The 16,101-nt window shown below is 37.0% G+C and overlaps 1 protein-coding gene across 1 annotated transcript in view; it reads right to left on the bottom strand.

Annotated features, from left to right (window-relative positions):
* The window catches only part of plekhm3 (pleckstrin homology domain containing, family M, member 3), a 55,339-nt gene that overhangs the window by 9,348 nt on the left and 29,890 nt on the right, over positions 1-16,101 (bottom strand). The window contains exons 4-5 of the mRNA XM_063006180.1: positions 15,688-15,881; positions 5,569-5,632 (exon numbers count right to left, since the gene is read on the bottom strand). Coding sequence (XP_062862250.1) covers positions 5,569-5,632; positions 15,688-15,881 — 258 coding nt within the window. The remainder of the gene's footprint in view (positions 1-5,568; positions 5,633-15,687; positions 15,882-16,101) is intronic.

The raw sequence follows: 16,101 nt of genomic DNA, 5'->3' as shown, positions 1-16,101 counted from the left end.
TGAATTTACCACAGGTGGTCGCCAATCAAGTTGTAGAAGCATCTCAAGGATGATCAGTGTAAACTGGATGCACCTGAGCTCAATTTTGAGCGTCATAGCAAAGGGTGTGAATACTTATGTACCTATCATGTTTAAATGTTTACATTTTTAAAAGATTTACAAAAATGTCTGAAAACATGTTTTTACTTTGTCATTATGGGCTATTTAAAAAAGAAAACTATACTCAAATCGGATTTCGAATATGTCTGTAACGTAACAAAATGTGGAAAAAGTGAAGGGGTGTGAATACTTTCTGATGGCACTGTGTGTGTATATATATATATATATATATATATATATATATATATATATATATATATATATATATATATATATATATTTAAATAAAAATCTGGAAATTGGTGTGTGCATATGTATTCACCCCCTTTGCTATGAAGCCTCTAAAAAGGCCCCAGAGGCACCACTAACCAAACAACACCATGAAGACCAAGGAGCTCTTTAAACAAGTCACGAAAAATGCCAGGGGGGTGAATACTTTTGCAAGGCACTGTATATTACTAATAAACTGAGGGAAAAAAAAACCATAAATGCATATGTTGTAAGGGCATGTTAAAGGTGTAGTTTTGGGTCCAACAGTGTGATTTGGGTCCCCTAAAAAAAGAGATGTTGCAAAACAATGACAAGCCATACTGTAACTCAATCAATAAGATGTAGCATTCCTATACTGATGGGAGTGGTCTCTTTTGATAGATTTCAATTGAAAGTTGGGTGAATATGAACATATGCTCGGTCCTTTACAGTTTCTAGGGTTTACAGTCTTCTATATATCTTGGACAATTATTTCAGACAGCATTATCTACCACCATTATAAAATTACTAACTGAAGAACTATGTGTTGAAGTAATGGTGTGCTTTCCTTCAATTATATTTTTTTTATTCTTTGCCAGTGATCTCAAATTTACGATAGCCAGGACACCAAACTGTCCTGAACTTGACCATTGTATTTTATAATTGGCCAGTGAAATAAAAAAAAAATCCATTAAAAAAATAAAAATGTATAGAAACATTTCAATTTTGAAGAGATATTATAGAAGCCACTTTGTTGCTGAATTGGTTCTGGTGGATAGTGGTGACCAAATACGTTATCACCACGATAAGTCGTGAGTTTTAAAAAATGAGGTAGCAGAAAATTTGTGCTAGATAGTGTAGATTTTGCAAGGGTGGTAACATGTTTGTCCTATACTTTATAATGTGCTTAGGGGCAGCTCAGGTGGTGCAGCAGTAAAACATGCTAGCACACCAGAGCTGAGATTTCAGGTGGAAAGATGCAGTCGGTACTGCACGTGTGTCGGAGGGGGCGTGTGTCAGTTGCGGCACTCCAGCAGTTGAGTGTACAGGGTGGGCCATTTATATGGATACACCTAAATAAAATGGGAATGGTTGATGATATTAACTTCCTGTTTGTGGCACATTAGTATATGGGAGGGGGAAAACTTTTCAAGATGGGTGGTGACCATGGCGGCCATTTTGAAGGCGGCCATTTTGGATCCAACTTTAGTTTTTTCAATGGTAAGAGGGTCATGTGACACATCAAACTTATTGAGAATTTCACAAGAAAAACAATGGTGTGCTTGGTTTTAACGTAACTTTATTCCTTCATGAGTTATTTACAAGCTTCTCTTTGTTTACAGCCATTGACATGTCGCAGAGGTTAACACGTGAGGAGCGGATAGAAATTGTGTTGATGTCTGGTGAACGCAGTACCCGGGTCATTGCAGCAGATTTCAATGCAAGACACCCTACGAGACCACCCATCTCCCATGCTACAGTTAGCAAACTGCTTGCCAAGTTTCGTGAAACTGGTTCAGTGTTGGATTTGCCAAAATGTGGACGCATGAAAACTGTCACTAATGAAGAAACATCAGTGGCTGTCCTAGCTTCATTCAGCAAGAGCCCACAGCGTAGCACTCGCCGCATGTCACTGGAGAGTGGCATCAGTCGAACATCCCTTCGGCGGATATTAGCTACTCACAAATGGCACCCTTACAAACTCCATCTGCTGCAGCATCTCAACGAGGATGACCCAGATTGGCGCACTGAATTTGCAGAATGGGCAAAACAAAAATTGGAACAGGACCCTCAGTTTACACAGAACATTTTGTTCAGTGATGAGGCAAACTTTTATGTGAATGGTGAAGTTAACAAACAAAACCACCGCTATTGGTCTGACACTAACCCACATTGGACAGATCCCTCCAAGACTGTTGGAACACAAAAATTGATGGTATGGTGTGGTATATGGGGTACAAAGATAGTGGGGCCATTCTTCATCAATGGAAACCTCAAGGCCACTGGATATTTGAAATTGCTACATGATGATGTGTTTCCCTCTTTATGCACTGAAGCTGGCACGTTCCCGGAGTTTTTCCAGCAAGATGGTGCACCACCACATTATGGGTGTCAGGTCCGAGCATTCCTAGATGAACAGTTTCCTGGAAAGTGGATTGGTCGTCGTGGGCCAGTTGAATGGCCCCCAAGGTCTCCCGATCTGACCCCTTAGACTTTTATCTTTGGGGTCATCTGAAGGCAATTGTCTATGCTGTGAAGATACGAGATGTGCAGCACCTGAAACTACGGATACTGGAAGCCTGTGCTAGCATTTCTTCTGCGGTGTTGCTATCAGTGTGTGAAGAGTGAGAGAAGAGGGTTGCATTGACAATCCAACACAATGGGCAGCACTTTGAACACATTTTATAAGTGGTCAGAAACTTGTAAATAACTCATGAAAGAATAGCACACCATTGTTTTTCTTGTGAAATTCTCAATAAGTTTGATGTGTCACATGACCCTCTTACCATTGAAAAAACTAAAGTTGGATCCAAAATGGCCGACTTCAAAATGGCCGCCATGGTCACCACCCAGCTTGAAAAAATGTTTCCCCTCCCATATACTAATGTGCCACAAACAGGAAGTTAATATCACCAACCATTCCCATTTTATTTAGGTGTATCCATATAAATGGCCCACCCTGTAGTATCAGTACAGAGAAGCGTACTGCAATCAGGGTACTTGGATATGACTAGATTAGGGAGAAAATTGGGAGAAAAATTGCAACAACAAAAAAAAGTGCTTAGGGAATTTGATTTTAAGTGCTTATAGCAATGTGTGTTATAAGCAGAGGTGGCAGAAATAAGTTCTTTACTTAAGTAAAAGTACTACGAAGTAGGGCTGGGCGATTTTCACGATTAATTCGGTTAATTCGAATGAACGTTTTCACCCGATGTTAGAATGTGACAATCGCGATTGTTTACATACTTTATATTTTAATTAAAATACCAACATGTCACGAAGCAGAAACTGACCAGACGCTCACGGAATATAAATCAGGGAAAGTTTAATATAAAAAGGGCGAAAACAGTGTCCAAAACCAGCGAAAACCAAAACAGTAAACGGAAGACAACAAGGATTATACACGCTAACGGTTAGATTCAGTAATAAGGAGCGCAAACACGATCTGCAAAACGAGACACAAACAGAAGAGTTTAATTAAGATTCACTGAATCAAACACCGCTGAACTGAATCAAAATACGGAGCCGATGAGAGCGATCAGGATTGGCTGGAAAGTAACGAATTACATTTACTCGCGTTACTGTAATTGAGTCGTTTTTGTGTACTTGTACTTTTTAAAGTAGATTTTACAGCCTGTAATTTTACTTTTACTTAAGTAAGTTTTGTACTAAGAATTGTAATTCGCTACATTTTAAATCACATCCGTTACTGAGTAAAAAAATCGCGTCTGGGAAACTGCTGCAGTGAATTCTGCGATAGGAAGTCGGATCTTTTGTCTCGGTTCCTTTTAAAGAGCCGTATGTATGTAACGACTCCCAAATGCGCGAATCGATTTTGGCTTAAAGGGCCGTTCAATAGAATCGAATCATTCTACGACACATAATAGTGGTTAATACAGTTTGAAAGTTTTATGGGACTAAAATGACACATTACACATCCTTAAATGTTTAAAATGTTGTATCCACCCCCCAAATCACAAGAGGACAAAATTAAAGCTGAGCTGAGTGATCACTTGATGCCCCCCCATGTAGATACTGATACAGACTCACTCAGTGGTGGAAACAGCACAGTACAGGCTCGTGTTCCTTTTAGAAACCTGTAAAGAACTTTTTGTAGTTTTTTTCCTAATGTAAGGAGGTTCTGCTGAACATTATTTAAAATTAAAGTTGTTTGTGAGCTATTCTTAGATATAGATAGATAAGGATATAGATAATTTAGATCTATTTTGTTTTAATTATTGTGATATCGTTATTGTTATAAAGTTTGAGTCCCTTAAAAGGATAATTATAGGTGGTGCTGTTACTATTTTTGCACTTCTGCAGCCTTTAATTACAATGCAAAAAAAGAAATTTGAGTCTTATTTTAATTGCATTATACAAGAACAAAAAAAAAATCGAAATCGTAATCGACAATCGGCTATAATTTTAAAATAATCGAGATTTTTTTTTTTTTGCAAAATCGCCCAGCCCTACTACGAAGCTGATTAAAAATACCCATATAAAAGATGAAGTATGACTTCTATATTTTACTCAATTTAAAGTATAAAAGTACAAGCTACTAAATGTACTTAAAGTAAAAAAGTAAAAGTATTTATTAAAAAAGCCACTTCAACTTGGTTTGTACTACAACTGCATGAATCATCTGTAAAAATGATACAACAACATTATCATATTTAGCTAAACACAGCACAAATGCTAGTGTTCTCAATAATGCAGTATATCAACATGACACTACTCTGTTGTGGTCACCAAGGGTTCTGCTATTTGGCTTGGAAAAAATTATTATAAACCAAAAAAGAACAAAATGTCCTGTAAGACATTTAAAAGAAGATGTTTTTTAGGGAAGAGAACTTTCTTTCTGAAGAACCCTGAATCCTTACTAAACATTACTTGCCAAATTACATGACCTCTGATGACTGAATTATGCAAAAACTTACTATACTGTATATTATATTTTACACTAAATGAACAAAAATATTGGGAATTATTGCATTTATTTGCTCCAGCCACATTAGGGTTGAGGCTTTCTTGACCAACATCAGTGCCCAGCCATACACATGCTCTTTTGAGTAAATGGGCACAAGTTCTCATTGACATACAGTACTTCAAAGTTGTGCAAGTAGCATTCTCAGAAGATTTGCTTTTGTTATAGCTGAAAAGATCACATAGGTCACACTATTTCAATACCATTTGTTTTTAAAATAGGATGTCAAACAAGCTCATGGTCAGGCATTCAGATACTTAAAGCCCATATAGTGTACCTCTTATATTCATACATGTCACATAAAAAAGAAAAAAATGATACAAAATAAATAAATAAATACATTTATAAAAGCTACTGAGCCTGTTGTAAAAATGTTGAGTAAAACATAATTTTTTTTTTAATGTAGTAAGTAAAAGTAAAAAGTATTACGTTTCACAAGTAATCGAGTAAAGTATAGATATCTAAAAAAAATACAGTAACAAAGTACTTGTCCTCTGGTTATAAGATGTTCTTACCTGCTGGAGGTCAGCCACTGAATATAGGTGAATGTGCTGTAACAGGTATTCTCTTGGAAAGATCCTGCAAGAATAGTAAAAAAAAAAAAAAATCAAACAAATTAAACATATAGACAGAAACCATAAATACCTTACTAACACCAGTACATTAAATTATAAAAACCTGATTTCAAAAAAGTCTGCACAGTACAAAAAACTGAAGTTGTAATTTTTACCTAATGAAATATATACACACTGATTTGTGATTTGATAGCTGTGAAATATTCAAAATAAGTGAGTAAAAAGTAATGTTAAAACATTAAATAATATTATTATACAGCATATTAATAATACTTGTTTAAAAACTTTCCACAGGTAGACATGTGAATAGGTAAAAAGGTGATGCTATCATGATTGGGTATATAAAGCTAATTAAAGGTTCACTAGTTTGAGACATAAGATGGGTCAAACAAGAAGTTTGTCAATAACAGTCTAACAGTTAGATTGAACGATGCTAGGTATTTAGGAATTTTGTCATTTACAGCCCACAGCATTATAAAAAAAATTTTGGGGATCCATAGAAATCTCTGAATGTAAAGGGAAAAGCTAAAAATCAATATTGAAGACTAATACAAAAGAACATTTTTAGGTAATATGAAAGGTCCATCTCAGTTGTTACCAATGCAAAGATTAAAAGCCAGCATATATCATCGTATGGGGTGTTTTAGTGTCAGTGGCACATCTGTGAGGGCATCATTAATGCTAAAGGGTACATATACATATTTTTTCAAATGTATTGCAGCTTCAAATTTGAAATTAGCTTAAACATACAAAAAACAATAATGTTGATTGTTAAAAAAAATCGCTACACTGAAAACATGCTATTTTCAGTTAAATACAGGTCAAAAAGAATTTTGTTCTATTGTTCTAACCTTTTGGGAATTGGGGTTATACTGTTATATTTATTTACTATACTGCACATGACCTGCACTAAATAGGTTCACTGAAATATTAACAATGTTCCATCCCAGGTCAAAGGATAGATCAAAATTCTGTTTACGTGTCCATGACAACATGAGTCCAAATTACTGGCAAATAGGGGTTAATTAAATAAATTGGGAAAAGCCTGTGAAATAGCCATTTAAATGCACTTTCAAGTATTACAGGCAAAGTGGGACAGCTTTCTCCCTCCCTCTTAATATCTGCCTCTGCCTCTTTCTCTGTCTGTCTGGCTATTATAGCTCTCTTTACCCCTCTCATCCATTGAGCATACACTACTTCCCTCACTCACCATTACTTGCCTACGCCTGCTCACATTACAACTCAAGAGCACAGAACAGAATCTGCACTTTTGGCAGATAAAAAAAAAGATTGAACAAAAATATAGGCAGCTGATAAAATGCTAAATGAGTGAGAGAAGGAGTAATGAAATAAGAATAAAAGAGATGGATGGAGATAAGAGCGACAGCAGCAACTAAAATAAGTGAACAGAATTAAAAGGAATGACAAGTGAGCCTGGAAAAAGAAAAAAAAAAACAGATAACTAACCTGCAAGAACAAATGAAAACCCATTTACAAAAATAAATAAATATCATAATCAATTCATCACATTTCATTCACATTCACAATTGTTGTGTGAATAAGAGTGGGTGAAACTTAAATGTTGTTCCTCAGAGTTAATGCATTGGCAAATTAAGTACAGCTCAGATACAGTGTCCCAAATGGCTACAAATAATAAACACAATTTAATTTACACTTTTTTTTACATTTAGAGGACACTTTTAACCGTAGTGACTTACAATTGTGACCAAGCTCAATACAAGCAATAAGGGGTTACGGGCCTTGCTCAGGGGCCCAACAGTGACAACATTGTGGTAGTGGGGCAAATTTATTAACAAAACAGTTGTTGTAAAAGACACACAGGGAGTCAGGTATTAGACACAGTATTAGTTGTGGGCAAGTACCACAGTATGCTTTAAATTGGAGGGTTTAAGCTGGCATACACCCATAAATGGCCATGTGAAATGATATATTAGGAAAAAACAGAGATAGTTCACATGAGAGAAATAAGACTAAAACTACAGTGGTCTATTCTAAAAACAGGCACAGCAGAAACACATATTTACATTTAAGCTCGTCAGGGTAAGTGTCTGTGCTGTTTTCTTGATTCATTGTGTGTGTGCGCAGATATTTATGACAATTTAGCAATATAGAGAATACCTTAATTAATTGCTAATAACTTAATTAGTTAATTAATAACTTCACTACCAACCAAAATAAGCCTCAGTTTCAAATTTGTAAAATACAATAAAAAGAAAAAAGAAAAAACACCAATGTATCTCAAGTATTTTGTAAATATAAAATCCTTTAAAATTTAATGTCTGCCACACACTTAAAAAAGTTGGGACAGATGCTTGTTCAGCACTGGGTTTTATTAGCTTTCCTATTAATGAAACTTTTTTTTAATGGTTTGGGAACTTGTTGCAGTTTTGCAACTGAATTTTTCTAATTCTTGCTTGTTACAAGACATAAAATGCTGCATGTTGCACTTTACAGTTTCAATAGGAGACAGATCTGGATTGCAGGCAAGTTAGTCAAGCAAAGGCACTCTCTGTTTATAAAGCCACACTGTTGTAGCTCATACAAAAAGAGCCCTGATGTCGCCTTGCTGAAATAAGCATAGACTTCCCTAAAAAAGACATTGCCTTAATAGCAGTACATTTCTCTAAAAAGAAATACACACCTTTGCATCAATGGTACCTGTACACACATGCAAGTCACCCATGCTGTAGGCATTAATCCCCCCCCCCCATACTACGACAATTGTTGGATTTTATTACTGTCTAGCCGTTAGCCGTTTCCAAAAACAACAAATTCTCAGCCCAGAGAATGTGATTTTATTTCTGCATAGAATTGATGTCTCTTTCTGTAATACAGTTTCAGGTGGCATTTCCTGGTGCAGTGGTAGACTGTGTTAAGTGACAACCATTTCTGAAGTACTCCTGAGCACATGTTGTTATATTTATCAAAGTAGCATGTTATGCAACAAGGATATAAGGGTGATATACTCAAACTACCAGGTGTTAGTAGTGCTTGATTGACCCAGCCTTCTAAGGATCTCATAGGAGATACAACCTAGGGCATATCCTGCACAGCCAATTGACTGGAGTGGGCCTCTCTAACTTCCTGTCTATGCAAAGTTCCAAACTGTGCCAAATTAAATTTGCGCATATGTGATCCGCTGTGGTGACCCAAAACAAGAGCAGAAGTTACTTAACAAAACAAGTTCTTCTTAAATAATGAATTTAAACTTTAGAAAACTGTTTATATGACTGATTTAAAATGTGTAAATTAAAAATAGCAGGTGTGGAAAAAATGTGAAAGTAAGAATGCTTTCAAAGATAGAAGTGTTAATAGTTTATGTTTGTCTGTTAACAAAATGCAAATAAACAAAAGAGAAATGTAATTAATATTTAGCATAAATTCTAGGTATGCTAAAACACAGTCATTAACTGAAACAGAAACAGCTGTGTAGGAGGCTTAAAACTGGGTGAGGAACAGCCAAACTCTGCTACAAAGGTGATGTTGTGAAGGACAATTTTATGTCACAGGTCATACACCCTGGCAAGACTGCACCAGCAAGGTCTCTCCCAGGCAAAGATTTCAAAGCAGACTGGGGTTTCAAGATTTGCTGTTAAAGCTCTTTTGAAGAAGCACAAGGAAACTTAGAGCAGGAGATGAAAGACACATCATGCTTACTTCTATTTGAAGTCAGAAGATGTCCAGCAGTGCCATCAGCTCAGAACTGACAGAAACGAGTGGGACCAGGTACACCCATCTACTGTTTTGGAGTAGTCTTGCCAGAAGTGGTCTTTATGGAAGAATTGTAACCATACGTTGACATGGAAACAAGGCCAAGCGACTCGACTATGAAAACTAAGGAACTGGGGTGCAGAAAAATGGCAGCAGGTGCTCTGGAACAATGAGTCAAAATTTTAAATATGTGGCTGCAACAGAAGACAGTTTGTTTACCCAAGGGCTGGAGAGTGGTACAATAATGAGTGCCTGTATGCAAGAATAAAGCATGGTGGAGGTTCCTTGCCAGTTTATGGCTGCATTTTAACAAATGGAGTTGGGGATTTGGTCAGGTTTAATGGTGTCCTCAATGCTGAGAAATAGAGTAAGATACTTATCATCCTCTGCAATTTCCTTCGGAATCAATAAAGTGTTATCTTATCTTATCATGCAGTACCATCAGGAAGGTGTCTCACTGACTCCAAACTTATTCTGCAGCAGGACAACACACAGCCAGTCATTAAGAACTATCTTCAGCATAAAGAAGAACAAGGAGTCCTGGAAGCGATTATATGACCCACAGATCCCTGATCTGGGATTAGATGAAGAGACAGAAGAATTTGAGCAAGGCTACATCCACAGACGATCTGTGGTTAGTTTTCCAAGATTCTAGAATCATGTTCTTTTAAAAGCAAAGATTGGTCAAACCACATTTTGATTTGATTTAGATTTCTCTGTTGTTTATTCACTTTTTATGTTGTTAATTAATAAAAATAAACTATTAACACTTGTATTTTTGAAAGCATTCTCACCTTTCAGCATTTTCCCCCACACCTTCCTAAAACTTTTGCACAGTATTGTATACTAATAGTTGAATAGACTAAATAGCTAGCAGCTCACTAGGGAGGAAAAAGGGCTTACAAAAAAACCCCACCTAAAATCTAAAATGAAATCTTGTAATGGTATATTTGGGATGTTATATTTAAGGTGGAGGGCCGGACGGTAATTTTGCTCAATATTAATTGCACATCTTTATAAAAAAGCAGTAGATTGTACAGTTTTAAAAAGATGTTACCATTAAAAGTACATGTTACAATCAGGCAATAAAATAGAGAAGCAGGCAGAGTACAAACATCAACATTACATTACTATTTAATTAATGAAAACGGGTGTGAATAAAATGTTCAGGTTTTTAAATTAACATTTGACTTCAGTAAAAAAAAAAAATACTTTTTTTCTAACTCTACCATCTTTATCAATCGCACTCACAGATCTGCTCGCCAAAACATTACAATGAAGCTGGACACATACACATGCCATTGTATTGCATACATGATATACACTTATTTCTAATTACCGCTTACGTCGTGCGGGCTGGTTGGGTATATGGTTATACACACTTATATACAGTGTATCACAAAAGTGAGTACACCCCTCACATTTCTGCAAATATTTCATTATATCTTTTCATGGGACAACACTATAGACATGAAACTTGGATATAACTTAGAGTAGTCAGTGTACAGCTTGTATAGCAGTGTAGATTTACTGTCTTCTGAAAATAACTCAACACACAGCCATTAATGTCTAAATAGCTGGCAACATAAGTGAGTACACCCCACAGTGAACATGTCCAAATTGTGCCCAAATGTGTCGTTGTCCCTTCCTGGTGTCATATGTCAAGGTCCCAGGTGTAAATGGGGAGCAGGGCTGTTAAATTTGGTGTTTTGGGTACAATTCTCTCATACTGGCCACTGGATATTCAACATGGCACCTCATGGCAAAGAACTCTCTGAGGATGTGAGAAATAGAATTGTTGCTCTCCACAAAGATGGCCTGGGCTATAAGAAGATTGCTAACACCCTGAAACTGAGCTACAGCATGGTGGCCAAGGTCATACAGCGGTTTTCCAGGACAGGTTCCACTCGGAACAGGCTTCGCCAGGGTCGACCAAAGAAGTTGAGTCCACGTGTTCGGCGTCATATCCAGAGGTTGGCTTTAAAAAATAGACACATGAGTGCTGCCAGCATTGCTGCAGAGGTTGAAGACGTTGAAGGTCAGCCTGTCAGTGCTCAGACCATACGCTGCACACTGCATCAACTCGGTCTGCATGGTCGTCATCCCAGAAGGAAGCTGACGCACAAGAAAGCCCGCAAACAGTTTGCTGAAGACAAGCAGTCCAAGAACATGGATTACTGGAATGCCCTGTGGTCTGACGAGACCAAGATAAACTTGTTTGGCTCAGATGGTGTCCAGCATGTGTGGCGGCGCCCTGGTGAGAAGTACCAAGACAACTGTATCTTGCCTACAGTCAAGCATGGTGGTGGTAGCATCATGGTCTTGGGCTGCATGAGTGTTGCTGGCACTGGGGAGCTGCAGTTCATTGAGGGAAACATGAATTCCAACATGTACTGTGACATTCTGAAACAGAGCATGATCCCCTCCATTCGAAAACTGGGCCTCATGGCAGTTTTCCAACAGGATAACGACCCCAAACACAACCTCCAAGATGACAACTGCCTTGCTGAGGAAGCTGAAGGTAAAGGTGATGGACTAAACCCAATTGAGCACCTGTAGCGCATCCTCAAGTGGAAGGTGGAGGAGTTCAAGGTGTCTAACATCCACCAGCTCCGTGATGTCATCATGGAGGAGTGGAAGAGGATTCCAGTAGCAACCTGTGCAGCTCTGGTGAATTCCATGCCCAGGAGGGTTAAGGCAGTGCTGGATAATAATGGTGGTCACACAAACTATTGACACTTTGGGCACAATTTGGACATGTTCACTGTGGGGTGTACTCACTTATGTTGCCAGCCATTTAGACATTAATGGCTGTGTGTTGAGTTATTTTCAGAAGACAGTAAATCTACACTGCTATACAAGTTGTACACTGACTACTCTAAGTTATATCCAAGTTTTATTTCTATAGTGTTGTCCCATGAAAAGATATAATAAAATATTTGCAGAAATGTGAGGGGTGTACTCACTTTTGTGATACACTGTATATACACACCCACATACATACATACATACATACATACATATGTAAAATGCAGGAGCATGCATTAAGCTTTCCATCTAGTGTTCAAAAAGCATGGACTGCTTCACACGTGTGTGGGTGCCCATGTGTTCACAGAGATGCATTAGCTCTCCGCTTTCCCTACTACTCAGTGTAAACACTTTCCATCCTCTTAGGTCCACTGGTGGGTGTCTGGGCCAGGCAATAGACAGCACCATTGCTCATCAATCCAATACTGTTTACAAATATAGTGTGTTACCCACTGTCAGTGCTTAGCCTGATCATAAACACTGGACCCCAGCTCAGCCTCTAGCTGGGGTCACAACTATTGCAGCCCATAAACACCCAGCTAGATTAAGTCACCTCCTGCCGTGGCAGCTGGGATAGCTCCAGAACTAGGGGCCAGTGAAGAGGTGGCCCTGAGGTTGACAGACCTAAGCCTCCCCTTTGTTGAGCTTCTCATCAGAACTTCAAACAGATGTCAAAAGCCTATGTCACCATGGAGTTCAAAAGACAGAATAGGAAAGTGGATTGGCATGTTCAATAATTCAATCATTTCAATAATTCAACCAATATATTCGCTCAACACAAAGTCCGCTGAGTGAGACTGCAGCTTGAAAGTCTCAGTAAACATACTGTAAATAGTAAAATGTTCATTTGCATCAACAGAAAGAGTCTTTGAGAAATGTGACCATGTTATCCTATTATACTTCTTTTTCAGGATAACGACTAGGAACTGTTATGTTAGGCAATTTTAACTAAATAAAACTGTTAATTATGTCAATGCTTTAAAAAAATGTCATTTAACACATAAACAATTTTAAAGAAAAATGCTAAAGAAAACAAAACCAACTAAATTATAATTTCTGCTTAGGGCAATAACAATTGCCTTCCAAAAAAAACTCAGTAGCGTTAACCAAAAAGTTCATCAATGACTCTGCTATAGGATAAAGTACTGGTGATGCCTACTGGTAATGTTAATAGTGTGTCTGGCAGGGCATAAGTGTTTTCCTGCTTTGCTACAAAAAGTCATTCTTGAAAAGGTCAAATAAAACTACACAGTAATAGAACATTCCCAAATCTACAACCCCAAATCAGAGAATGCTGGGCCAGTATAAAAAAATGCAAACAAAAATTAAGTGTCTCTTACATTTACGTTAACTTTAATTTTATTGCAGACAGTATGAGCCCAAGATGTTTCATGTTTTGTCTGGTCAACTTAATTTCATTTGTTAATATACCTCTATTTCTGCATTTTAGGCCTTCCAACAAAAGTTGGTTTGTGGGCAATTCAGAGCTAGTAATGAGGTAAAATGTTTTTGAGGAGCAAAGATTGGCAGAGAATCTTCAGTTTTGTGAACAAAAGCCTGAGAAAATGATTGAAATGTTTAAAAGCAATGTTCTTCAAAGTGAGAGTGGATGAGATTTTGAATGTTTATCCCTCTATAATATTATTAAGCAATTTAAGATATCTAGAACAATGTCAGTGCAGAAAGGGCGAGGGCACAAACCTAATCTGAACACCCTGCTCTTTGATCCCTCAGATGGCACTGCACCTATAACTGTCATTCATCAATAGCTGATATAACCACATGGACAAGGGACTACTTTGCCAAACATTTGTCAAGTACTACAATACAGAAACATTCATAAATATCTCTTAAAACTTTACTGTGCAAAAAAGAAGCCCTATGTTAACCATGTCCAAAAGGGACGTTAAGTTCTCTGGGCTCGGAGACATCTGGGATAGACAGTGAAAATGTGTATTGAGGTCAGACTAATATTTCAGTATTACAGGACTTTTTTTGGAAGAAATAAATGCTGTGTGCTCCAGAACAAAGATGACCATCCAGATTATTATCAGCAAAAAGTCCAAAAGGCAGAGTCTGTCATGGTATGTGGTTGTGCCAGAGCTCTTGGCAAAGGTCATTTACACTTCTTCTGGCAGCATTAATGCAGAAAAGTTCATTTAAAATCAACATATGCTGCCTTCAAGACGACATCTTTTCAGGAAGGTCCATGATTTTTTTAACACGCAATGCAAAAACAAACAAATCACACTGGCCTGCTTGCAGTCCTGACCTGCCCCCCCATGTGTGGAGAAATTTGAAATAAAAAATGCCACAAGGACAACTACGTACTGTACACACCTTAAGACGTGTTTGCAAGAAAACCGGGACAAAATAACCACGAAACCCTTCATCGTGTGATATACATAGTGCTATATTATCTTTAAAATGTTGTGAGAGGGAACGGCAACAATACAAAGTTATAAATGCTTTATCTTCCCAACTTTTTTGGAATGTAGTGCAGGCCTAAAATTGATGTACCGTATATTAACAAATCAAATTAACGAGACATAACAAATATGTACTGTCTGCAATGAAATAAAAGTCAAAATAAATGTAAGGAAACTTTTTTTTTTTTTTTTTTTTTTTTTTCTCTCCATACTTTCCAACTATTTCTGATTTGGTGTTGTATTAAATCACCACAAAATGCAATGGTGTTTTTTTAATATAATTATAAAAATGCTAAGTGAGGTAGAAAGCTGTTTACATGAATATTTTACTACATAACTATGTATCAGTAAATAAAAGAAAACTAGCCTTAGTCATTGTAAAAACTACGTTGATATGACTACTTTGATTTCATCATGAAGCAGGGCAGAACTTTGCTTTATTTAGTGTAAATGTGTGAGGCGTAAGTCCAGCCTATGGTCTCCATACAGGCTATTGACCCTAAAGAGGGCAATGAGTATTAGTCATAGAGACAAGCCTTTTTATTTAAGAGCTCTTTGTATAAACAGTCACTTGCATTTCCACTCTATCTAGAAACAAGAAATCCATTTTCTTTCAGAAACAATTCTTGCTAAATTGCTTACAGTAACCTTCTGTCACTCACTTTATTCCTAGCAAGGTCAGGTTGTCATAAAAAAGGAATAAATAAATTAATACAATTTTTGCATTCGCAAGGAAATGTACACTGTATACTACTATTACAAGATTATTATTATATTATTTTATACTCTGCATTCTCATAAAGCTTCTTTTCACTTAGGCTTTCACCAACTGTTGTGTCAAGCATGCAGCTGGCAGACAGTGGATTTAAAAAGTATTCAGGCCCCTTGACTGTCCTGAACACTTTTGTGTTGTGGATTTGATTTTGAATAAATATAATTGGTATTTTTACCCATCAATCAAATTTAAGTCTGCAGCAAACAACCTCTGGTATAACACTAAAATTTTACAGGGCTAAATTTTAGGTCAGTTTAAATAGTGATTGATTTTTACCACATTGCCTTAACGGTACTACCCATTTTTTCAACTTACCGTCGGCGCAGATCCTCAGCAACAGTGGCACGGCAGCTAAATAAGTAAGCCCTGAGAGACTTGAGTTGCTGGCGCAGATTCAGAACAGCAGCTAGAGGTTCCGAGTGATCATAGAGACCTGGGTTCAGCTGTTGCAAGTCCAACAATGGTTCCTCATATATAAATTCAAGAAATTCCTTAGCTTGTTTGGACACCTATTCCAAAAGAACAAATAATTTTAAAAATATAATTAAAACACTGGATTTATTTAACTATACATTATTTTGCTTTAAAGAATATGTACATTTTTACCTAAATTTTGCCAATTTAGTTGTCTATAAATCATAATATTACTTAATTGCTATTAGTACTGGTAAAGAAATAATAAGGGTAAATTGTCATGCATTCTTTCTGTCTTGAGAAGTTCAGTACAGT

Source organism: Trichomycterus rosablanca, chromosome 12 (genome assembly GCF_030014385.1).
Source record: "Trichomycterus rosablanca isolate fTriRos1 chromosome 12, fTriRos1.hap1, whole genome shotgun sequence".
Classification (NCBI taxonomy): domain Eukaryota; kingdom Metazoa; phylum Chordata; class Actinopteri; order Siluriformes; family Trichomycteridae; genus Trichomycterus; species Trichomycterus rosablanca.
This window is presented reverse-complemented; position numbering and strand designations above follow the sequence as displayed.